Source organism: Haemaphysalis longicornis, unplaced genomic scaffold (genome assembly GCF_048455015.1).
Source record: "Haemaphysalis longicornis isolate Haplotype H1 unplaced genomic scaffold, Haemaphysalis longicornis Haplotype H1 scaffold_1, whole genome shotgun sequence".
NCBI classification, from domain to species: domain Eukaryota; kingdom Metazoa; phylum Arthropoda; class Arachnida; order Ixodida; family Ixodidae; genus Haemaphysalis; species Haemaphysalis longicornis.
The window spans coordinates 347,794,925-347,819,970 of record NW_027526203.1 but is presented as its reverse complement, the minus strand read 5'-3'; the positions used below and the strand labels follow the sequence as shown (position 1 = coordinate 347,819,970).

At 46.1% G+C, this 25,046-nt stretch overlaps 1 protein-coding gene across 8 annotated transcripts in view; it reads left to right on the top strand.

Moving 5' to 3' along the window:
• LOC144153754 (uncharacterized) overlaps window positions 1-25,046 on the top strand; it is a 100,492-nt gene that overhangs the window by 54,810 nt on the left and 20,636 nt on the right. For 5 of the 8 annotated variants that reach the window (XR_013319374.1, XM_077685470.1, XM_077685461.1 and 2 more), the window contains 3 exons: window positions 5,144-5,185; window positions 6,525-8,296; window positions 24,083-24,130. Coding sequence is in view for 6 of the 8 variants with exons in the window: in XM_077685470.1 (XP_077541596.1) it covers window positions 5,144-5,185; window positions 6,525-8,296; window positions 24,083-24,130 (1,862 nt within the window). In the remaining 2 variants the exon portion in view is untranslated. Of the gene's footprint in view, window positions 1-116; window positions 184-5,143; window positions 5,186-6,524; window positions 8,297-24,082; window positions 24,131-24,188; window positions 24,293-25,046 lie in introns of those variants that run through there. The other 3 variants (XR_013319375.1, XM_077685509.1, XM_077685476.1) reach the window with 3 other exon arrangements.

The window sequence follows — 25,046 nt, the reverse complement described above, 5'->3', positions numbered from 1 at the left end:
TCCGCCGTATTGAGGGAAACCACCTTGCACTGCTTCTCACTGCAGTCACGTAGCCCGCTCGCCCTCTTGCTCCGCCCTGCTGGCTCAACGAGGAGGATGGCTCGCTCGGCCGCGCGTGGTGTGGCCATGAGGTCGACGGCGGAGTTCGAAAATAGCCATGACGAAAGGGTGTCAAATTCGGCGGTAAACTTCACGCTCCGTGATTGGTTTTTTTTTTTTTTTTTTCCCCTCTCTCTTCTTCTTCTTCAGGGAGAGACTAATAGAGTTCGTTATATCCATTGACAGGTCAGTTTTGCTTTGTTACAATGAGGCTTCAAACGCACGGTTCTCTATAGAGATTTCAAGGAAAATCTCATTTACTATGCTATAATGATTATTTCGTTATATCCTGTTATGTTATAACGAGTTTTGAGTGTAGTATTACCTCCCTGGTGTGTAGCCTTGCTTTGCGGTCAGTGTGGTTGTGTCCATGGGCATCAACGATATGTCAGGATAACTCCTTAAGAGGAGCTGCTTTAGGAGCTCCTCTCAAACAGATTTTTGAAGGCATGCTCTATGAGAATGGCTTGGTACATGAGTGAAAGTGGATCGCGTAGGTATTTGCCCTTCAGCTCACCTAAACTGTCAGAGCTGTGGTAGGCCTTGTGAAGGCAAGACATTCACTGTTTGCACAGTAGACCAGACTTTCCAGCTTAGTTTTGCTTGGAATGTTTCCAGGACGGTGAGTGAGTAGTTTTCTGGGGCCATGAGCTTTTAGATGCAACGCATCTCATGCTCGCCCCTCTGTCCTTCCTGCGTCTGTCCGGCGTTGTCCGCACAGCTGCGGGTTGGCGCAGCGCGCTCTCACTCCGTTGCTAGACGCCGGCGGGTGGCGCTGCGCGCGCTGCGCATGTGCAGTACCCTCTCTCTCCGCGCTCTCCTCTCCTTCGGACGCTGTGAATATAAAGCGGCATGCCGCGCTCCGATGGCCTCAGTCGACGGTTGTCCGCGTTACGCTTGCACTCTCTCGCAGTACTCGACGATTGCTTGAAGCAATCGTCGAGCCCCTAACTGTGCCCTTTACGGACCACAAGGCACTCATTCTCGTTTGCAATAAAGACCGTGCCTGAGCATACGTGTACTGCATGTGCATTGCATAGTGAAAATGGAAAATTACGCCCACCTCCCCTTCGCGTGAGAATCCTTGCTATAAGCGCAATCAATACGACGGAAAACGCCAATGGAACCCCCCATGAGATGCGTTGCATCACACCAGGGTTCCCAGGAGGGGAGGTGGGTGTAATTTTTTTTTAGATGTGACGCATCTCTTGCTCTCGGGTATGTCCCTCCGTTGTCGCGGCGTCCGCACACCTCCTGCGCATGCGCCAACTCTCCTCCGTTCTTCTCACCAAAAGCTGTGTGCAACGCGCTCTCTCTGTCATTATCATAACAGCTGCGCGCGCTTCACTGACGCTTCTCTCTCGCATTTGCTCTTGCTGTGCATGCGCAACTCTCCTCCGTTCGTCTCCTCTCCTTCAAGTGCTGAATATAAAGCGGTGAGCGCGCTGCGCCGGTTCAGTCAAGTGCATTCGCTTGACTGCACTTGACTTTGCTTGTGCTTCGCTTGATGACGACGACTCCGTTGCTTCTTACGATGTAGTGCGATGGAAGCAACAGTCCCGTCAGCGAGTGGTTTGACACAATCGAGTACCAGCGTCAATCCAAACGCTGATGGCAACGTTACTTCAACTGAAGACAAGGCTACGAAGCGACGGGCACGTGACGCTGAACGTTTCACGCGATTTAGAGAATCAACCCAACGGAAACGCCAATTGAACCCCCCGATGCGTCGCATCACATCAGGGTTCCCTCGCGGGAAGATGGGTGTTTTTTTTTTTTTCCTGGCATTTTCAGCTGCTCAGTATTCCAGACAACAAGTATGGCATCACTGTCACCTTTGCACCTGAGTCAACCTTGCAGTTAGGTTGTAACCTTTGACGAAGTTAGTGTTAACTGCTTTGAAGAACTTAGCTTGGGTGATGGCTGCTACTGACTGAAGTGCGAGACAACCCATGCTCTGCTTTTCATTTTGCGTACTGCCTTGAAGTGTCCAATTCCCTTACAGCTTTTGCATTTTGCTTGCCTAGCTGGCAGTCTGCTCAGCGATAAGTAGGTCAACTATGGTATCTACAGTTCTCGGTCACATCGCTTGTGTTGGGCTTGGTCATGTGTTTTTAGGTCCTCCTCGAAGAATTTGAGCCACGTCATGGTTTGTGCAGCAGCTTTCAAACTTTGCCCTCAGCAATAGCATGAGCAGAAGTCTACTTTTTTTTTTTTTTTTTTTTGAACTCTCCTGCACTTGGTTTTGCCACATCTTCATTAATGGGAGCGTATAGTCTGGCTTTGAGTGACACCTTTCGATTTTGGCACAACTTGTCCACAAGATTTGAGTCAGGGAGACTTGCAAGGAACCTGTCCCAAATGAGGCATTCTTCTGCTTGAATGTAGTTGTGCTTGTTGAAAAGTGTCTGCAGTGCAGTGTAGGACTCATTTGTTGTTTTGCCTTTGTCCTATGTGGAACAGTGGGAGCGGACACTTTTCTAGACCTTGTTGACTGGGTTGATGAAGGGATAGATGCACATTTTGACCAATTCTAGCGAGCTGGATGGAGTGGGAGTGGGAAGAGCACAGTGGGCCTCCGGGGAGCCCATAGCCTAGAGAAGCGTCCTGATTTGTGCTTCACCACGAGCTTAGTAGAGTCCAGATGCATACTAGTGGTCATGTAATTGAAATGCCTATTCTTTTCATAAGCTGGTATGTATTTGCAGATTAAGCATTCTGTGGCAGTTAAAGCTTTTTATACTGTTACCGGGTTGAATGCTTAGTTTCTTCATCTTTGGGGGCGAATTCTGCAGGCCATACCATTGACTGTAGGCACCATGTCTTGCTTATTGCATGAGGAGTGAACAAAGTGACCACACTGAACGCTAACCGGGTCTCGTGTGTTTATTTAACAAACCTCTTAGGTGACCACACCGAACACGAACTGGGCCTCGGGTGTTTACTTAACAAACCTCTCAACTCGATCGAGCTTGCCCTAGCAAGCAGCATAATTGCCAACTCCAGTAACTGGAGCCTCACGAATGGCAGCATGTGAAAAGGTTTCCTTAAGTGTCTGTATGCACTACAGCCATAGTTGCCTTGACTATGCCTCATTTACAAAGAATAAACAGCAGCACATAACTTTTTGTACCATCTGCGGTGGACTTGTTGGGGCAGTCGGTGGGCTGGTTCCCACCTGCTGTTCCTGCTGTTACACAGTGAAGAGTGCGGTCATGTACACTTTGTTTCATGAGCATCAAACAGTGCTAAAGGTGCAACAGGTATCGGTCAATAGGGAGAGTGGACACAGAGGCATCGGCCAGTGAGAGCAGCAGATTAATCGGCACCAATGCTCCTCTGCAGTAACTGCACCCACATTGTCTGCTCCCATCAGAAAAAAAGCAGGCGACGCCTTGGGACTATGGTCTTCTACGCATTGTCGTAGCACCTCATCTGTCTTGCAGCTTCCACACATGGCACAAAGTTCATGAAGCGGAGTGCAGGTCTCACTTCAGATAAGGCCGTCAATGTGGAGGAGCCCACCAGTTGTGCGTCTGACCTACAGGCGGTGTTATTGGAACCATCCTCCAAGCTCACAGTCCTATATCGACCTTGGGAAGCAGATAGTTACACTGCAGAGATCCGAAATTGTACAGAGAGTATCACACGCTGAACGTGTCATCGCAGATAAAATAAGACCATCTTGTAATGACAGAACCCATGTACAACAAACGTACAGATTGACCCAGCCTGTGCACGAACGACAATCACAATAAAGCACTTACGTTCAATACTGAATGGGAAGGCTTAGCGCAAGAAAGACGAGGACGGTGGCAGACGAGACAGGTGCTGAGCCTCGTGCCTGTCTCGTCCTGTCAGAACAAGCACCTGTCTTGTCTGCCACCGTTTCCGTCTTTTTTGCGCTAAGCCTCCCATTCAGTACGTACCAACTAGCCCAACAGCATGTTTTATTGAAGTACATTCAATGCATACATCCTGCACAAAGCATGAGCGCTATACACATTCTAAGCCTTCGCAACAGATCCCCTCTCAAAACGCCATGCTGTGCTAGCATTGTGTAGCAGTGTTACTCGTAAGGAGCTGTTTCACCCAATAACTTTTTCCAGAGTTAGTATATCTACCCTCAGTATTTAATCAATCTGTTTCACTTTTTGTGTTCCAAAATGCACAACATTCACAGTACCTAGCTTGTAAATTTACCGATTAAAATGTAAAAGGCTGTTTCATGTTTATTGCAAAACCTGTTCGCTGGGAGCAGCGATTTCAAAGGCTACATTTGACAACAAAATGTCCTGCACTTGCGGCTAAAATGGACTGGACACATTTTTTGGGCCTTGTGCTCACTTTTGAGAGGGCCATTAGTTGCTGCAAATTTGCAGCAAGCAGTAGTCTGTCTGAATCCTATATGTACTGCAAGTATTTCTAGCCTATAAAGAGATGCACGACTCACTTTTTATTTGAACTGAAATACCTTTGTCTGCATTTTATGTTCCTGTGCTGCCTCTGTGCTGCCGTTGCATCGGTGCTTTGTAGTTCAGTTCACTCCTAAACTTCACTTTTTCTGGTGCATGACTAATCCAAGCTGTCGGCATGACGCTGCTGCTCCTTTCCTAGGTCTCCTGATTTGACACTGTCTGCTGAAAATGCCTGTTCCTCATGTTGCTGAAGATCGTGCGTAACGTTTCGTTTTTTACCACTTGCTGTGGAGCCATTGTGGATGAGCAACTGTGCTGCTCTGTATATGAGCGTTCGAAGTTAAGACACAGCAGCTGAAGTATTGAGGACAGCCTGGCCAGTTGAAAATGGTTCATACTTGTAACTGCGCACCAAAAAAAAATGGACTAGAGGAGGTAAACGCACACAACACATGCATTGTATGTGTTTCCCTCTGTTTTCCTGATGGGTTCAAACAACAAAGTTCTCAATCCACGTGATAGTTTAATTAATAACCCATAAACAAGCTTGGCTGATTTATGGATGTTTAGTTAAGTGTTCGTTGGGCAAGTTCATATTTTTACATGGTTGTCTGTGACCATTTCAGCACCAATGATGGAATTGACCCATCTTGCTCATCCAGTATGCGGTAGGTGAATTACAACCGAGACTTGAAGACTAAAAGTATCCTATCAGCAAGGATAAACTCTCAGAACTCTGGAATAGAACGTAGCAATTTGATTTCTAGGTAGCCTAAACTAGTGCCCCTCTGAAGGTGCCTTATAGGCCAAGTGGTGTTTTTTAAGCAAACTCCAAGTTTTGATTCCACTCTGAGCTTAGATTTCATTTTGTGTCGTATTGTTTACATGAAAATAAAAGCAGTGGAAACAACTCATATACTATTTTAAGCAATAAAATAATCACGGCATTAACAGCCAGAAAGAAGTGCATAGGGAGCATGGTGAGTGGGCAATATTTCCACACATTATCTCTGCTTTACGAGCATTGCATCAGTGATTATAACAGAGTAAAGCAGCGGGCAAACAAAACTTGAACACCTGAATGTTCAGTCAATTGTTTCAAGAATTTGTTGTGTGGTGCAACCATTTATGCACCGCCTTCCTTTTTTTCAGCTGACCAACTATTGAAAACTTTGCTTTTCAAATGTGTGTTGTATGCATACGTCACCCATCTTTACACCAGGGTTTGGTGTCGACAAAAAATTTTAACCAGCTAGTCTGCAGGTTTTAATTGATTGTTCGATTATTCAGTTTATAGAAAAAGCATCCAGAAATAAACATATAATCTGCGTGTAAGGGGTGTTTTACCTGCCACATGACTCGCACGCTGTTGAAACCACTTCTGACATACGTAGTGAGTTCAGGTAGCTCCGTTGGCAGTGCCAAGACAATGAGAATTCAGCTTTCCCATTTTCTGGACCGTCTGGACTTCTTTTTTTTTTTTTTTTTGCGATAAATTCTTTTTTAACTTTGTGAAGAAATTAAGATCATTGCATTCAAGCCAGAGAAGTCTTTTTAATAAACCATACTTGTATTTTGTCTTCATGGCCCTTTTAATGGTGTTCCGAGTGAATGGACAAACATTGATATATTAAGTGTTCATGCTGTATGGTAGGCCCAAGGTAGTGGAGCCTGACGGATGGTATGATGGTGTGCTGTTGCGGGAAGATGGCTGTGTCCAAGAATTTTCCCCTTTGCTCATATCTCAAAGGTTTGACTGTTACTTTATCAGATATGAGCCACGTGCAGACTTGCATGTTCTGCTTATCTGCATGCCTCCCCCACGTCTGAAAGATATCTACAATTGTCAATCTTCTGGGGAAGGGGCACCATAGCTATTGCTGTGGGGCTGTGCTGGCCTGCGTGTATCCGCACGTACTGCATGCAGAAATGCAAGGCCAGGTAGCAGTGGTGAATTGCACCACTGTGTGTGTACCCACTGACGTCCCTGTGAATTTTCTTTCCCAGTGCGACGGGCCTCTCCGAAGTGGCCTCAGAAGAGCTGGAGAAGAGGGAGTCCAGTGCAGACAATGGTGCAGCCAAGACAGAAGCTCAGTTGGAGAGGGACAGTCCTTTTGCTTTCTCCCTGAATGGCTTAAGGACAGGTGAAGAGGAGCCAAACTCACTGGGCCCTCCTCCTGCTAGGAGCCAAATTAATGCGAACTTTTGGCGTCTCCCTCTCTTTCGGACCGATGACGATATCAGCCAACTAGTTCATCCTCCCAGTGGCACCAGTGAGGGCGACAAAGGGCCCAAAAGGACCCTGCCAAATGTTTCCAAAGTGGCCGTGTTAGGTGGCTCTCAAGTTCTCTGGCCACGTTGTGGTGCTGGTGCTTCGCTCCCTAAGCCAGGCTGCACTGAAGGAGAGATGTGCAAGAAGCTTGAGGGGCAAGGAGGTGGCACTTTCGAAAGCTCCGTCCCTGACGATGGGCAGAACAAGAGGCTCTTCCAGCAGAAAACGCTTCCCCTGCTTTCACCTATGCCCAAGGCTAAACCGAAGCTGAATGACAGTGAGACGGACAATTCTGGTGGTATGCCACTGATATCGAGGGACCTTTGGAGTAGTGGAGCCTGCAGTGAGAAGGGCACACAGGAGCCTCTCGCACGGTTCGCTCAATGGGCCAACAGATTGGACAAAGACAGTGGCCCAAAGAGCACCAGTAGGAGGTGCTCTGGGAGCGGTCAATTAGGCCATATGTCTAGCAAGAATGCTCAAGGAGAGGATGGTACATCTGAGGTGGCAGCTTCCGAAAATCTCAATTCTGAAGGTGCACACCCCGTGAAAGGGCACTCGTGTCAGGAGACACCTAAATCTCCCAAAGAAAGCCAAGGGCATTTACCAAGACATGGACAACAAATGCCTGACATCAGCCCTTGCCTAGACATTTTCCCGGCCACAAGGAAAACTCCAGCTGTGCCAAGTGTACCAACTGAGCTTTATCAACAGCCTTTGCAAAACCAGGAGGCATTTGTGAAAAAGACAAGCTTTTGGACAAGGCCTCGGTCAAGGCCAAAGTCTGGTGCCTTGGGCCCCCAGCTGTTCGGAGGTTCACACACTGCGAACGCAAGAATTGAGCTTAACCAACAGCCTTTGCAAAACCAAAGAGCATCTGTGCAAAAGCCAAGCTTGTGGTCAAGACCCAAGTCAAATGCCTTGGATGCCCAAGTGTCAGCAGGCTTGCATACTGCAAGTGCACCCACTGAGCCTAACCGGCATCCCATGCAAAACCAAAAGGTGTCTGGGGAAGAGCCAAGCTTTTCGTCAAGACCCAAGGCAAGTGCCGTGGACGCCCAAGTGTCGGCAGGCTTGCATACTGCAAGTGCACCAACTGAGCTTAAGCACGCACCTTTGCAAACCCAAAAGGCATCTGAAGAAAAGAGGAGCTTTTGGTCAAGACCAAAGTCAAGTGCCCAGGGCTCACTAGTGTCTGAAGCAGGTCATAGAGTGCCCCAGAAACGTGGGGTTGAGCCAGCAACAACAGCCTTAAGTTTCCATGACAGCTCAGGAAAAAATGGAAGGGGTACAAGTGAAAGCACCTTGCCAAATGTGCCTGTTGACATAAGTAACGATAATACCGCCGATTCGGCCGGTATACCTGCAAAACGTGTGTCGAAACGCAAGCCCCTACTTCTGCCAAATTTTAACAAGAGACCGGCATCCTGTCTGGAGGCTCCCCAAAGCAGTGCACTCAAGTCACTCAATACTGGTCAGACGAGGGGGAACAAGTCTCCAAGAAAAGGTGAGGGCTTCTTTAACTTATAAAGAGCTGCTGTCTTACATGGGCTGTAAAAAAAATCTTCGAAGGGGAAGTAACCTTAGTCCAAAATGCAGATGGCAAAAGGAGGTTTGGGATACTGTAAAGGCAATTTCTGGTGTGTGTTACTCAACATAGCTATTTGTATGTTAGTGTTTTCTCTAGCTGGTGAGCTTGTGTGGTTTCTGGTTCCATTGCCAAGCAATCACCCGCCACGGTGGCTCAGTGGCTGAGGCGTTGTGCTGCTGAGCACGAGGTTGCGGGTTCGATTCCCGGCCGCAGCGGCCGCTTTTCTGATGGAGGGTAAAAGCAAAAACGCCCATGTGTATGACATTTCGGTGCATGTTAAAGATCCCCAGGTGGTCAAAATTAATCCGGAGCCCTCCACTACACCATGCCTCATTGCCTGCGTTGCGTCGGCACGTTAAACCCTACAATCAATCAATCCATTGCTAAGCAATCCTGACTGGGACTGTTAAAGTGCGCTGGATCAATGGGAATGTGCAGAGAGAATGAAGCACAACAAGTTTAGGCCTTTTTGCTTGCCTGTCAGATTAGTGCTTTCCAGGTAGTGTTTTACAGTTCTGTACAACTTTACTTCACAACTCCTGGCATGAACTGTGTTTAGCTGGCAATTACTATACTTGGCTACAAGTTAAGAACAACAGCAGCTCATGCAGTGTAGTAGTATCACTTCACCTAAGGACGGACCCAGGTTTTGTCCGTACCGTGTCCATTTCACAAGTGCCCGTTTTGAGCAAGCCCTGATTGGCTAAAAGTGAACACCCGTATGTGACACCACACAAGCACGGCGGAGCTACTGCGTTGAGCCGTGGCTTCGAGCAGACGATTTTTCATCGCCTTGTTGTTGGCTCGCTGGCGGAACTGGAGGGCAATAAGTAATGTTGACCCGTTCGAAAGGCCTGCAGAAGCATTCCGCCTCTCTAAGAGGACTGTGCAGTGGCTGTGCAACGAGCTGCAAGACGAACTTGGCCAGCAGCATCGTGGGCTCAGTGTTGGGGACAATGTTATATGCGCCCTTTGCTTCTTCGCTACCGGTGGCTTTCAATCAGCGGTCGGTAACGAAAAAACGTTATCACTGTCGCAGCCCTTCGCGAGCCAGTGCATCTACGCCGCTGCCATCACACAGTGAAATAAACGATCGTCTACATATGTGCTTGATGGCTGCCGGGCAGACTACCAAATTTCACAAGCACTCGGCATGGAATTTATAAACTTTTATTGATACTTTATGAATACACATACCAGCTTAACTTTCGTAGACATGACGTGAAGCAGACACGTAGTTAAAGGAGCCATGAAGAGAAAACACAAGTTTGGTTCATTCAAAAGATTGTCTCGTTAGAATCATACTGACACCACTTTTAACGTAAACTTCGCTCAAATAAGCTACATAATTAGGAAAAACGGGAATGGTCATGCGACCCACCAGCTCATTTCCCGCAACAGAACCTATGATGTCACATGAGCTAAGCTCTGAGATTGGCGGAGGCTGGCAGAAGCAGACGCAAATTAGGTAGAGCTTACAAACTAGACGAAGGAGCGATTTGCGCTTAAATTTAGGGCACATTCTTCACAAAGCAATAAGAATGATGGGACAAACAGTGGAAGTTACGAAAACACATGTAAACATAGAAGTACTGATGCGTTCTGCTGTTCGTACTGCGCACAGCATGCTTGGTTTAGCTGCACAGCACTACGGGGCTTGGGGTTGTCTCAGACGACACTGGCCGATTGACGCAAGCAACGGTGTCTTACGTGACCCCATTTGTCGAGCGAGCACTGTTTCAGGGAACGAATATTTTCTCCAAGAACAAAAACAAGCCAGGTTTAAATGCGGGCAAAAACAAACCAAACGCTTGCCACGGTATGGTGGCGCCATGTAGGTTCCAGAACGTAAAGAAACGCGGGAACAAAAACGTTGTACAGGGTGGAGACAACCTTTGAACGGTCCCGTGGCGCCGCAATTGGGCCAACGGGCTCAACGCGTTATTCTTTTCGTTTCCCACGAGACCTAGCAACGCGAAACAGACAATATGATTCAAACTTCTTCAGTAAACCGCGTTGCGGCGATAATTTTAGCGCGGTTTTGACACAATGACTTGCTTCGGCGGCGAGCGAGCAACCGAAAATGGCGGCGCCAGCGTATACGTGTCTCTACCCTGTACGGCGGATGCGTGAATGAAGGTACTCTAGGCTGCAGAACGGTCGGTTCCTGTGATGTCATTTGGGACCACGAAAACGCACCATTGAGCGGGAAAATCAAAATTTTTACCTAAATTGTTTAATTTCTGAGTGAATAAAGCACCGTTTGTATCCGGACAAGCGCTGGGGGCACTATAAAACACGAAATCTTTCGAATAAAACCAACTTGCATTTTCTCTTCATGGCTCCTTTAAAGGGGCACTGACACAAAATTTTGAAGGCGAGATAACTTCGGAGATAGATTGGTGGGAACACATATACATCATCTGCAAAATATCAGCGGTGAATACAGCCTAGAACATATTTAAAATCAATTTTGAAGTGTGCGAAACGCAACCGAGCGGCCAGCAGATCCACCCGCGCAAGTGTAAATAAACAACATCCAAACACGTCACGAGTTTGTGTTTGCCGCGCTTCCGTACTGCCGGCTCGCCGCTCCAATCGGAGGGCCGGAGGGCGGAGCTTCTGCTCTCGAGAACGAACGACGCGATCGTTGGCGGCGGAGGCGCCGTGATTTCGTCAGCTCATCGGGCAGCTGGCCGCTACCAAAGTTCTACAGCGATTCCAGGCACTCTGTTTCTATTACTGTTTATTACCATTGGATGCGGAAACGCTCCGGAGGCACGAAAAGCCCACTGAGCAAGCCGCACGGTCGCTGTGCAGGCGGCGGCCACGGCCGCGAAGTGGCCCACGCCGGCGCAGGTAGCTCGAGTGATAGCTTGTTACCGCTGCACGAAATTGTCCCCAAGTCCCGACCATGGTGGCTTACATGAGAAAGGATTTAATGATGCCATGGCGGGTTGCATTAAAAATTGTCATCTGCACCGCTTACGAGAGCGGCACTCGAATATCCGCCGCAGTGCTAAGCCGAACACATCTGTAGGCGGACCTGTAGGCAGACCGGCCGGCTGCTCCCAGTGCGCGTCTTGCCACTCACCGTCTCGAGCGTCGCGCGCCGTTCGTTAGCCGCGGTAGCATTTGCACTCGCAGCGCCTGCGTCACATCCACGGTCGCTTTTTAATTAGGCGCCTCACGAGATCAGTACGGGGGGGCATTCGCAGAAACTGCCGTCGATGCGGATTCGACAGTGCTACGGCGGCTGTGCTCTGTAATTGTGATATCCCTCCGACGGTCACGTGGTCAGCTTTGTTCACACAAAATCCACAAAATCCATCGTTTCGCGGCACTCGCTGAAACCGAAACTGCGACTGGCCGCATTGAAAATGCCTCTAATTAAACAACCGTCGCACGCTGAAGCAAATGAGGTTTCTACAGGTTATAAGTAGGTCACTAGCTACTTATCGCAACAAAAAAAACAAGATGCAAAATTTTTGTGTCAGTGCCCCTTTAAGTCACGAAAATCCCGACCACTCGCACGTTTTTTCACTCGTCGAGTACCACAGAATTTACAGTGCCGTGATGAACTTTTTGAGGCTCTTGGAAAAGCTCGCATCGGCATGCTGCAAGTGTGTCAATGCCCACATACATAACAGGTTATCTTGATATGCAGTCATTGTTACCAACAAAAATCCGGATCAGAGTGCAAAAAAAAAAAACTGAGCAGTCGTAGCGTTGTTTACGCTTTACACAGGAAACAGCAGGCTGCAGCTGCCATCTTTCGGCATTCTTCGCTTTGTGGTGAAACTTTTCACCTGCGTCATATGAAAATCTTATCATGTGTAGGTTTTCTGAATACGGTCAGATAAACTTATAAGATAATTTACAATGTGTTTAGCTCGAAATTTGTTTACAAATTGGGAAAAAGTCAACCCAAAGCCCACCTGCAACCGGAAGTACGTCATTTATATATTTATTTTATTTATTTATACATACTGCAGCCCAATTGGGCTATCGCAGGAGTGGGTTGGTACATAGAATGCAAAACACTTTTCTGCACATAACACATATAAAAACACAACACATTTAAATTCACTTATTCATAAAGTTTAGACATAATAGATAATAAGTACAGCAAGACATTGAAATTATGCAAAACTGACATAACACAATCAATTTAAATTCTGCAAAAATTTTTCCAAAGGCAATGACATAATTTCACCTGGTAGTAGGTTCCATTTTTCAATTGTTCGCAGGAAGAAGCTGTACTTAAATAGATTAGTTCGTGGATGAAAAGTTGCAAGGTTGGGTTTGTAGCTATTTCTAGTAGATTTAAGTTTATCGGGCGACAAATAGCTGTTCTGTAATGAGTAGCGTGGAGTATTCGTAAGAATATGTAAAAGTTTTAACACATTCGCGTTCACGGCGCTCGGACAGGGGTTGTAATTCTAGTGTAGCAAGGTGGAATGACGGCGAAAAGCTCCAATCAAAACGGCGGAAAATAAAACGAATGGATTTTTTCTGAACAGATTCAAGTGTGTTAATTTCAGATACTTTATAAGGGTTCCAGATGGTACAGGCGTATTCTAAGATGGGTCGGATAAGTGTTTTATATGTCAGCAATTTCGTTTCGAGTGGAGCTTCCCGCAATGTACGGTTTAGGTAGCCTAACTTTTTTAGAGCTTTGTTGCATGTATAATCAATGTGCCTTGACCGAGACAAGGTAGGTGTGAAGATGACGCCCGGGTACTTATATTTGTTCACCCGCTGCAGGGAAGAGCCATTGAAAGAATAATTAAACAAACGGAACTGCGTGTACTGAAAGATAAAGTGACTGTTTTTGTAAAGTTAATACAGTCGAACACGGATATATCGAACACGGGTATATCGAATTATTGTCTATATAGAACTCACAAATTATCCCCTTGAAAATTCTGTGTAAAAGTACAGGAATTCGTACTTCTATATCGAACCGCATTTTTCCGGACATTGGTTATATCGAACGCCGCGCGAGCTGGAAGGTGCTCTTCGGCGGTCGCTGCACCCCCGATTGAGGTTGAGGAGGATATAGAGGAATGCGCGGGCATGGTGAAGGCTGGCTCGCAAAACTAATCCCTCCTACCGGAACGAATTTGCGCTTGCCCAGTCGGGCCCCGCTACCGGCCGCCGTAGCGTTAGCGGACGGAGCCCGGTATGCTAAATCTCTCTAGGCACACAAGCCGGAATGCTCGGAAAATATGACAGTGCGAGGTAAAAATGCCCCAAATGCGCACGTCTTTTTTTCCGCTGCGTACGTTCCCCGGCTTGCCGAAAAAGAGTTTTGTTTTCTCTCTCTCTGGGTCTGTCTCCCCCCGATGTTGTCTCGGGAAAGGGAAGAGGGAACGAAGGCGCTGGCGGCCTCCTCCTTCTTTTGCATTTTGCTGCTGTTGCTGCTGTTTGGCGAGTTGTCCCGCACCTTTCAAAGATCACTGTTTCTCTCGGAGATGACCATCGCGAGCGCTTGGAATTGTTACCTTCAAAGTTCTTGTGGTACGTGCGCGCTGTTCTTCTTTTGCGTGCGTGTTGTGCGTGGTGTGCGAAGGCGCAGCGTACTGCTGCAATTTTCTAGTTGTGCAGCCTCGAGAAGATCGAGGCCAGCGTCTTTAATTTCATTTCCAGGACGAAGAAGCAGGCGATTTTTTTTTTATGGAAATAAAGCGTCCTGTTGCGTCCTGAGTGCGGAATTAGTTGTCGTTCTTGAATGCGACGATCGGCAAGTGATTGTCCGCCATAGGTGAGGTCTCAGAGCCCATATTTTTTATATCGAATTTTTCATATATCGAACTATTTCGCGATCCCCTTGGAGTTCGATATATCCGTGTTCGACTGTATTCATGTGCCATGTCTGGCACCACCTGCAAAATTGAGCGAAAGAATCATTTAGTGAAATATGATCATCATTCGTGTTAATTACATTGTACAACACGCAATCGTCAGCATAGAGGCAGATGTTTGCGGATATATATTTAGGCTGATCATTTATATACAATAAGAACCAAAGTGGCCCCAGGACCGAACCCTGGGGAACTCCGAATGACACATGTGCTACCGACGAACTTGTGGAGTTAAACGAAACATACTGGGAGCGATCATGTAAAAAGCTAGCAATCCAATCAACTAAGGCCGAGTTGTTAAGTATAACGCGAAGTTTATGAAGAAGTTTTGAATGGGTAACGGTGTCGAAAGCCTTAGATAAGTATATAAAAATTGTGTCAATTTGATTTCCTTTGTCAAGAGCGTCGGCAGTGTCATGGGAAAATTCAACAAGCTGAGTTACTGTACTAAAGCCGTGACAAAAACCATGCTGGACGTTAGACAAAATGTTATTGCATTCAAGAAACTCCATAATATGACTGAAGATTATATGTTCGAGAAGTTTACATGATTGAGACGTTAATTTAATCGGACGATAGTTCAATGGTGACTGCTTGTTGCCGGATTTAAACATGGGAAATATTTTTGCCAATTTCCATACTAACGAGACAGTCGCAGTAGATAAAGATTTATTAAAAATTAGTTAAGTACCGGCTCGTCCAAACACAATATCTAACCAGAAAAGCATTGTTAATTTCATCAGGACTGCAGGATTTTTTATTGTCCAGGTGCAAAATTAAATTTAGAACCCCCTCGACAGACACGGTTATATCGCCAATTGAGTAATATGACTCGTGTGGGAAATCGGGTATTTCGAAGTTGTCCGTTATGAATACTCACTGGAAGTACTCATTGAAGGCAGTGGCGATAGTTATAGGGTCACTAGACGGGACATTGTTAACTAGGATAGTATTAGTAGAGGCTGAAGAGGGTATAATTGAACTCCGAAATTTCCTAGGGTTAGTTTTCAGTAAACTTTGTAATGTAACCTTAAAGTAAAAATCTTTAGATGAATTCATTTTAAGGCGGAGCTTTTCTTTAGCTTCGTTAAATTCGGCGTTTTTAAGGGGATCACCTTTTCGTTTTGCAAGCCTTAACCTCGCAACACGACGCGACAGATGAAGTATATCACGCGAGATCCAAGGGAGGCAAGGAGTTTTCTTTTTTGTTTTAAGGGGTACAAAGCGCTGTAGACAGGTTGCAACAATATTTTCGAAAGAAGCCACCAAGGAATTCACATCATTCAACAAAATAAGTTGTTCGAAATCGTCAAAAGAATCGCCTAAATAATCGATACTGGAGGAATCGTCGGCGCGTGAAAAATCAGGAAATGTAGAATAAACAAAGCAATTGTTGCGAACCGGAATGGGTATGGAAACAAGAGTAGCCATGTGATCTTGTGATGATCTTGTGAACAGCAATGTGATGATGAAACTGATGCAAAACGGACATTTTCAAGACTGACAAACTCCAGAATACCGCCCCAGATGTCTTAGTGCATGCGTTTTGAAAGGGGGTGGCGCCTAATGTGTGAAATGGTCTGATTTTCCTCGCATAGCTTCTTTGTCACTGGTGCAGTGATTTATAAGTGCTAGAGTAAGTCCGAAAAAGCACGGAAACGACTTGTCACATTCAAAACGCTCGCAGTAACGCACTCCTTGTACTGAACAGTAGAACAGCCAGCTGCGGGTATGAGGCGCAGGGGGGGCAACTTCCGTAGTCGTTCTTAAAGGAGCCATGAAGACAAAATACAAGTCGGGTTTATTAGAAAGACTGCTTAGTCCCGATAACAATGATACCAATATCATCGGAATCTTAGAACAAATAAGGGAGATATTAAAGAAAACGTGTGAAGCAGTCGCGACCCCCTAGCCAATTTCCCGCAACTTTTCTATGACGTCACGGAACCTTGTTTGTGTGATTGGCGGCCGCCTAACTCACCTGTCGCGACGACACATGACTGGATGTCTGTAATGGGGCCTCTAGTTCCATTTGACCGCATCACTCGAATGCTAACAAGCAGTTAACGCACTGAAAATTGTGTTTTATTGTTGGCCCGTGTGACGACATTCTTGCTCATAACACGTCACTGTGGCACGAAATTTGAAAGTTTTCAAATACTTCTTGCTTTTTTTTCGTTAAAAAACATCTTTTGTGGCTGTAATGGAGCTGAGTGAGATACTGAATCCTAGTTCTTTCAAATTAAACGAAGTTGTATTTTGTCTTCATGGCTCCTTTAAGTTGTACACAAGTATAGGGGGGCATTTGTTCCTGAATGCGTGGAAAGTGTGTAGATCAGTACGTTTACATGGAAAGTTGCTGCTCATCTGGATGTCTCTTCACTGCTACTACTTGCCAACTGGTGTCTTCTTCAGAAAGAGGGGTGGGGCCTTTAGTTCACCGTCCCAGTGTGTAGCCTTCAAAAGCAGTGCTGACTGTTTTCAGGAGTGTTTCTTTCGATGTGGGTAGCTTGCCTGCACCAGGAGGCAAAGGAGATGTGCCGCAGCAGGCACGAAATCAGCTGACACATTAAGCACAGTTTCCTGGTAAGGCAGGTTGTTCAGAGCCATAGCAGTTCTCTATTCCGAAGAAAGTGCCACTAACGTAATGTGATGAGATCCATTTCAAGGCTGCACAGTCGCCAGAGCTGAACTCTCTGCTAACGTGGCCTTGCTGATTTGGTTTTGCAGAGGCATTGTGAAGAGGAGAGGTTCTGATTATGGTGGCCTTTATGTCTAAAATGTACCGTAAAACTTCATTGAAGCCATTGTCAATTGGTAGGCATTAATACTGCATGCAAAATCATTGCATTGCTTAAATTCAGCATAAAAATTGATAATGCTGACTGTAAGGGGTTTGGCACGACTACACTGTTTCAATCAAATTGTAACACTAACAAAATTTTAGGGCTGAGAAAATTTTACTTTGCAAGGAAGGTATAAAGCTTGCAGTAGCTTGAGGGTGCCTCCAAAGCTGTGAAAGAAGTCCTATGCTGAAGAGTGGCATCCCATCAACCTTTTCCTCACATTGCCCCTGTGGTGTCTGTTTCATTGTGGGTTCTGATATAGGACACTGGACTTCCGTTATGCTGGGTTAACTGGGTTTATTATACCGTAGAAAAAGTGTATACAAGCGGCTACATGGCTTGCAAGACAGAAAAGAAAGTGAAGTGGCGGACAGGGCACGGACGTAACTTATGCCGTCGTCTCCACAAGGTTCACCACGCTCTGCCGCAGGGAGGTAGAAAGGAATGGAACTTGTGGGGTCTTGTGTTGATGGCTGTTTCTGCTGGCAGCTTTCTTACACCCAGGGTTGGGTCCCGCCGTCTACGCTCTTAGCTTGACTGTGTGGTGCCATCTGTCAGTTCCTCACGTAACATCTTTCTTTCTTTGAGAGAGCTGTCTGCTTTATCCGACGACGAAGTCTTGCAACGTCTTTGGGAGCATCCTGCTTCTTGGTCGAGCCGGAGTGCCGCTCTGGTCAGATGGTCGTCCATTTGAGCTGTTGGATCCACTGACTTGTGTAGGCAAAGAGATGGGCGATGCTCGGCTTGTCGAAGCTTCATTGTTCGACATACTCGCAGGCAGGTCAGGTGTGGTGTATCCCGGCTGGCTCTCATCAAAGGCCTGGGCGTGCTTCTAATGAAGATGCGATTTTTCCGCAGGATGCTGTCACCAACCTTCACCTTGTATGATCTGTCGTTCACCTGTTCAGTCACAGTTGCTTTCTCCCATGTTTTGCCTTTCTGGGGTCGAACTGTCACGCTTCCTTCGTCCTTCAGGAATAACAGATCCCTTGCTTGTTGGTCATCTCCTGTTGCATTTCGAATTTTCTCTTGCGTTTCTTTACGCACAGGCAGTTCACCTACGACGTTGATGTTGTCGAGTTCTTCCTCACTGATGTCGTTCGGCAGAAATGCACGAGACATCGTGTCGGCTACTGAAGTTCTTTGCTTGGTTGGTGCTCGATGCCTATGTCGTACCTTTTGGTCTAAAGAACCATTCCTTGCAGTCACCTTGGTACTTGATCAAGTTGTTTCTTGAGATTCGACTGAAGTCACTTGTGATCAGTGATGATCGTAGTGACTCTTCCAAAAGTATACAGATGAAATTTCTTCAGTGCAAAGACAATTTCCAGTATCTTCTCCTCAATCTGTGCGTAACGGATTTCTGTTAATGTCAGCGCACGGCTTGCAAATGACACACTGTCCATTCTGGAGAGGAACTGCTTGCAGTCCCATCTTGCTTGCATCACATTGAATTTCCAGTGGTTTGAGAACGTCGTAGTACGCAAGTACTGGTGCTTTTGTCACTGTTTCCTTGGCACTTTGAAATACTTGTTCTTGTGGTTTTCCCCAGTACCATGGTTCCTCTTTGATTGTGAGCTTTGGCAGTGGTTCCACCACATGCGAGATTATCAGCAGAAATCTGGCAAGGTAGTTGATCATTCCACAAAAGGGCTGTACTGCTTCTACATCTGTTGGTCTGGGCATTACTTGAATTGCTTTGACTTTCTCTGGGTCGACTTTCAGTCCTTCTTTCTTTAACAGGTGTCCCAGGAACACTGTTGTCGACGTCTTCAGCTACGTCTTTTTTTTTTTTTTGTTGAGGCGTATTCCCATTTGCCGGCATATTTGGAGTAGTCTTTCCAATTTTCGGTCATGGTGTTTCGCAGCCTCTCTCTGTTTTGCCGATCCCCGAATACTAGGATGTCGTCTGCGACGCAGATAACTCCACTGAGCCCTTCAAGTGCCAGTTGAAGTCTTCTGGAAAATTTCACTGCTCACAGCAAGTCCAAAGGGTAGGCAAAGCCATCAATAACGTCCTTAAAGTATTTGAAAGGTTGTCATGAAGCTTGATTCCTCATCGAGAGAACATTGCCAGAAGCCCTTTCGCAAGTAAAGTTTTGAGAAAACTTTTGCCCTTGCAAGTTCAGGTAGCGCGTCGTCAAGAATTCGCAATGTGTGTGTGACATTCCCTTTTCAGAGCCTCATTCAGTGCCTGTGGATCGATGCAAATCCTCATTTCGCCATTATTCTTTGTTGCTATGACCTTTCTGCTCACCCATTGTGTTGGTTCTGAAACTCTCCCGATTACTTTTCACTGCTCCAGGTTCATCAAGGCTGTGTTCAGTTGTGGTTGTATGCTCACAGGAACTCTGCAGCTTGTTATCGCTTTGGGACATCTTGGCCTTGTTCACCAAGTGAACTTTTCCCAGAAGTGTTCCTAGAGAGTCTCCAAAAACATCTCCACAATGTGACGTAGGAAGTGTTCTTCTGAAACCTCATCGATCCCAGCCACAAGGTTGTAGTTGTTATGAGGCCCATCTTCTCTGCTGTCTTTCTTCCTATCAGAGTTGTTCAGGCCTTCCTTAACTACAAATTTTACCTTGTGCTTGGTCCCATTCTTTGCTGTCGTTTCGAGTGCTGCTTTTCCTATTGCCTTCATTAACCGTGCCACCATTCCATGTTCGCGGAGTTATTGCGCATGGTTCCAGTTGCTCTCGAGCAGCATGCCTGCTAGTGATGACAACAGCTGCTCCACTGTCTACTTGGAGGTTACTTGCTTTCCGTTGGCTTCCAGTGAAGTGTAGACTACGCTCTTTGTCTTGCTGTTGACGACAAGAATATCTTCTTCTTCACCACTTTCGATCTCTAACCCGGCTACTACTTTGCGACTTTTGCATACGGCTGCAAAATGTTTCTGCTTTCTGCATTTGCTGCATACTTGCTTCCATGCAAGGCAGGCTTCTTTTTTGCAATCATGGCTGCCGCCGCAACATTTGAATTTCTGCTCAGTAGGCTTCAGTGGGTTTCTTGCTTTAGTGGTGTTCTGGCTGCTGTTGCCAATTGCTCGATGGGTATTCTTTTTCCATGCATGAACTTGACTATAGCTCGTTTCTCCTTCTTTAAAGGGGCACTGACACAAAAATTTAGCATCTTGTTTTTTTCGTTGCGATAAGTAGCTAGTGACCTACTTATAACCTGTAGAAACCTCATTTGCTTCAGCGTGCGACGGTTGTTTAATTAGAGGGATTTTAAATGCGGCCAGTCACAGTTTCGGTTTCAGCGAGTGCCGCGAAACGATGGATTTTGTGGATTTTGTGTGAACAAAGCTGACCACGTGACCGTCGGAGGGATATCACAGAGCAGAGCCACCGTAGCACTGTCGAATCCGCATCGACGGCAGTTTCTGCGAATGCCCCCACGTACTGATCTCGTGAGGCGCTTAATTAAAAAGCGACCGTGGATGTGACGCAGGCGCTGCGAGTGCAAATGCTACCGCGGCTAAAGACGACGCGCGACGCTCGAGACGGTGGGTGGCAAGACGCGCGCTGGGAGCAGCCGGCCGGTCTGCCTACAGGTCCGCCTACAGATGTGTTCGGCTCAGCACTGCGGCGGATATTCGAGTGCCGCTCTCGTAAGCGGTGCAGATGACAATTTTTAATGCAACCCGCTATCGCATCATTAACTCCTTTCTCATGTAAGCCACTATGGTCGGGACTTGGAGACAATTTCGTGCAGCGGTAACAACCTATCACTCGAGCTACCTGCGCCGGCCTGGGCCACTTCGCGGCCGTGGCCGCCGCCTGCACAGCAACCGTGCGGCTAGCTCAGTGAGCTTTTCGTGCCTCCGGCGAGTTTTCGCATCCAATGGTAATAAACAGTAATAGAAACAGTGCCTGGAATCGCTGTAGAACTTTGGTCGCGGCCAGCTGCCCGATGAGCTTACGAAATCACGGCGCCTCCGCCGCCAACGATTGGGTCGTTCGTTCTCGAGAGCAGAAGCTCCGCCCTCCGGCCCTCCGATTGGAGCGGCGAGCCGGGCGAGCCCGCGTAAAACGCCGGTAGTGCGGAAGCGGCAAACACAAACTCGTGACGTGTTTGGATGTTGTTTATTTACAATTGCGCGTGGTCCTCTGCTGGCTGCTCGGTTGCGTTTCGCACACTTCAAAATTGATTTTAAATATGTTCTAGGCTGTATTCGCCGCTGATATTTTGCAGATGATGTATATGTGTTCCCACCAATCTATCTCCGACGGTATCTCGCCGTCAAAATTTTGTGTCAGTGCACCTTTAAATGCTCTCAGTTGGAACTTTGTTGCTTCATGAGCAAGACATACCTTGACAACTTTCTCTATGGTCCTCGAGCTTTAGTATGTCAGCACGCGCTTTTCTTCATGTACTCCACATGCGATTTGGTCGCGGATCCAGCTGTCTTTTTGGGTCCAAAATATGCAAGCGTGCGCTTTCTGTTTCAAGTCCGTCAGGAAATTGTCGAATTGTTCCTCTGGCTGTCGCATGCGGGAAGAAAAACGTAGCTCGAATAGAGTTCGTTGTGCTTTGGTAGGAAGTGTGTGTCGAGAAGGTTAATACCATGAGCGAAGCCAAATTCATTCTGATTGTGGTCTTGCAGGGGAAGGTGGGTACACCAAAGTCCAAAGTGTTGTATACATCAAGCAATGCTGGTCCTCTGACAGTCAAGAAAAGTGCTACTTGCCACTCGGGCGAGGCACTGGCTGTGTCCGTTGCTTTTAGGTACAGCGTGAAGGCTTGCTTGAAGACGAAGTCGAGGGTTTGACTCAAACCTGTCTGGTCGGGAGACATGTTGAAGTAAAAGGGGAGACACTGACCAAAAGAAACTGCTAAAAACTTAAATAACTGTAAAACAACAACAAAAACGTTTCGGCTTCGCTATGGAAGCCTCGTTTACAATGGGGTGAAGGAAAGTTCATGGTCGCGTATGCTTGAAGACGCGCCATTGTTTCGCAGCATTGCCCTCAGAGTTAAATTTCAGTGATGCTGGAAGCTTATCCATTTCTTCGCTTGCGGTAAAGCTGGTTCACAACTCTGACACCATGTTTCGTTGTGGGTTCTGATATAAAACAGTGGACTTCGGTTATACGGTTATATTTGTCACAGGCTGCGGGGATAGAGGAACTCCAAATGTGTCGAAGGACTTATGTCCCCTACCGTAGCTTATAGTTCTTGTGTACAGTCCAACCCACTTACAACAATACCAGTTATAACAATGTATTGGATATAACAATGAACAGTGCCATATATGTTATTTGGTAAAATAAACCGTTTATAGCAATGGTCATTTACCTCATTATTGGTTAGAACTATTGAGTCTGACAGTATGAGCCTACGTAAGGTATACTATTTGGAGACCTGTGAGAGATCTTGGTTGCATTGTGTGTGACCAAGCATGACTTTTTAAGCATGAAATAAGTTGCAGCATTTTCTATTTTTCTAACACTGAAAAAAAAAGTTGGTTCCTTTTATGTAGTCATGCTATCGCTGAAGGAGGAGACTTCTGACTTGCCCCTCTTCTCCTGCGGCCAGCTGGCCCAGAAAATGAGACAGGGGGCACCTCTTCAACACTGTCTGTATTAAAATGAAGCTACTGTTGATTACCAATGTTAAAAAAGGCAGCAAATGCCACTTTAGTAACATGCAATCTGCCATTATTAAAAAAGAAACCGTGTAAGATTTGGTGCCGAGACTTGATCCTATGTGAAAGACAGTGGTCTTTCCTAGGGGCCCGTGGGGTCGGCTGGCACACGCATGGCTAAGCCTGGTTGGTCTACCGTGCAATGACATTTGTTTTGTAAATACTGGGTGAAAACCCCTAGACGCTTACAAAAGTAACTTTTTCTGCCCAACCCTGTTATAACAATTGCAGGTTACAATAATGGCTTTTTTTGTGGCACATCAATATTGTTAAAAGTGGGTTAGACTCTATTGTATAAAAAAGAACACATCGAAAGAGTAGGCTGTGGTGTTAACTTGGGAGACGTGATTGTGGTGTACCATGCTTTAAAGATCTGTTCGAAGGCTTCAGCTCGGGGTTCTTTCAGTAAGCAGTTCCGCCTGTTTGTTTTTGTGTCCATGGGTTTGCCATCGGTGGTTAAAAATGTGGTTCCCCCAGGCCTTGGTGGCTTTTATTTCATTTTAATACCGTGTACAGAGAAGCCAAAAATATGAATTTGTAGTCGGAGGCCGTATTTGCTTAATGTGGCCATTTATTTGGACAGTGGAGGCGGCAAGTGGGCAGTAAAATGGAAAATGCAGGAATGGACACTAGAAGAACAAAACTCAACATCTGGGACCAAAGCTGTGTTGGTTGGTTTTATCAGGTTGTACAAAAAACATCTAGCTTAGAAATGTTAACTTTGATAGTAATTTTGTTAGGCAGGTTGAATGTCGTGAATTTTAAGTCCTACGGCTCCAAATTCAGTCTGATATATGTGACTTGCTCCTGAATACATGTGTAATACATTTATGGAGTCACTGAACTGGTTCTAACTCTGTGATTAGCATCATCTTGACTTTTATCGTTTTTTTTTGGCTTCATGGAAAAGTGGTGAAACAACCAGATAGAACTTCCTTACTTGTGAGCTAATGCCATTCTATGGGGATGGGAAGATTTCATGGTAACTGCTTTTATATGCTGAGGTAATATGATGAGTCCCATGTCTGTCCTTGTTTTAGTTCTATGCAGGCATGCTTATAATTGCCTCTCTGGGCTGCACTCTCACGGTTGAAGACACAAGTTTGGGTTAATGCAGTAATCATTAGCTTTCTTTTCTGATGGTTCTCAAAAACCTGCCAGTGACAGTAAAGCATGACTGACTACATTGGGGGCTACAACCTTCAGCAATTCTGTATCTGCCCAACTACGTTCATACAAGGTCCAAGCTTTTTGTTGCAAAAAAGTTTCAAGTGTGTTGTTCACAGTAGGTTGGAATCCTCTAGTGTGTCACCTAAACAATATTAATCCTCTGTTTCAGGTGATGCTCAAGATGAGGCCAAGGACACAACTACGAAAATGTGTAAATGTATGTTTAAATTCATGAAATATTCATAAAGTACAGTTTCCAACATTTTCTCTTTTAGGTGATGCCCAGTGTGGGACAACCAATGCCTCTGCTCAAACATGCGAGTTGTAGAACAGCTGTCATACATTTGAATTACTGAGCTGTTCACATGAGTCTATTCTGGTAATAAGGCTGCACAACATTGTTGCCTATGCTTTTGTTGTGTGTGATTGGTGAGCCAGCTAGCAATTCGAAAGCCTTCGATCATGTATGTTTTAGTATAATAGCATCCAAGAAGACAGTTCACTGAGGAATGTTAGTAGTGGGAACTTAAGTGCCTTCTTGTGTAGCTGGAGTGTACGACTGGATGCACATTCAATCCTGGTTGCAGCAGCTGTTTTTCTGATGGAGATGAAAAACAAGCACTCGTGGGTTAAGATTTTTGCGTACAATTAACATTCCTCAGGTGGTCTAAATTAGTCTGTAGCCCTTTACTACGGCGCTTCTCATGGCCTAGGTGCAGCTTCGATGCAGAAGACCCCATAATTTGAATCTTTTTCTTGTTGCATAGACGCGAGGGCAGAGGCCATGTAAATTGCACTAGGGGTTATGTGAAAAACACTAAATACTTGCAACAGTGGGATTGCCCAAGCTAGTGAGATTTATTATGGGGGTTTGATTAGCTTATTTATGAACTTCCGCACGGTTTTTTGTACGATCCTGCATTCTTGCAAGACTGCCTTGAAATTTTTATTTTTAAGTGACACTTGAATTAAATTTATTCCGCCACTGGGGTTACTTTGAATATTTTAAACATGAACTGACCCCCGTTTGGTTGAGTCCTAATATATTGAAGGGTCAGCAAATCGCTAAATATGCCTGCGCACCAGTGGTGGTGTTGCAACATTGCGGAAGAAAATGGCAGTAAAAACACTGC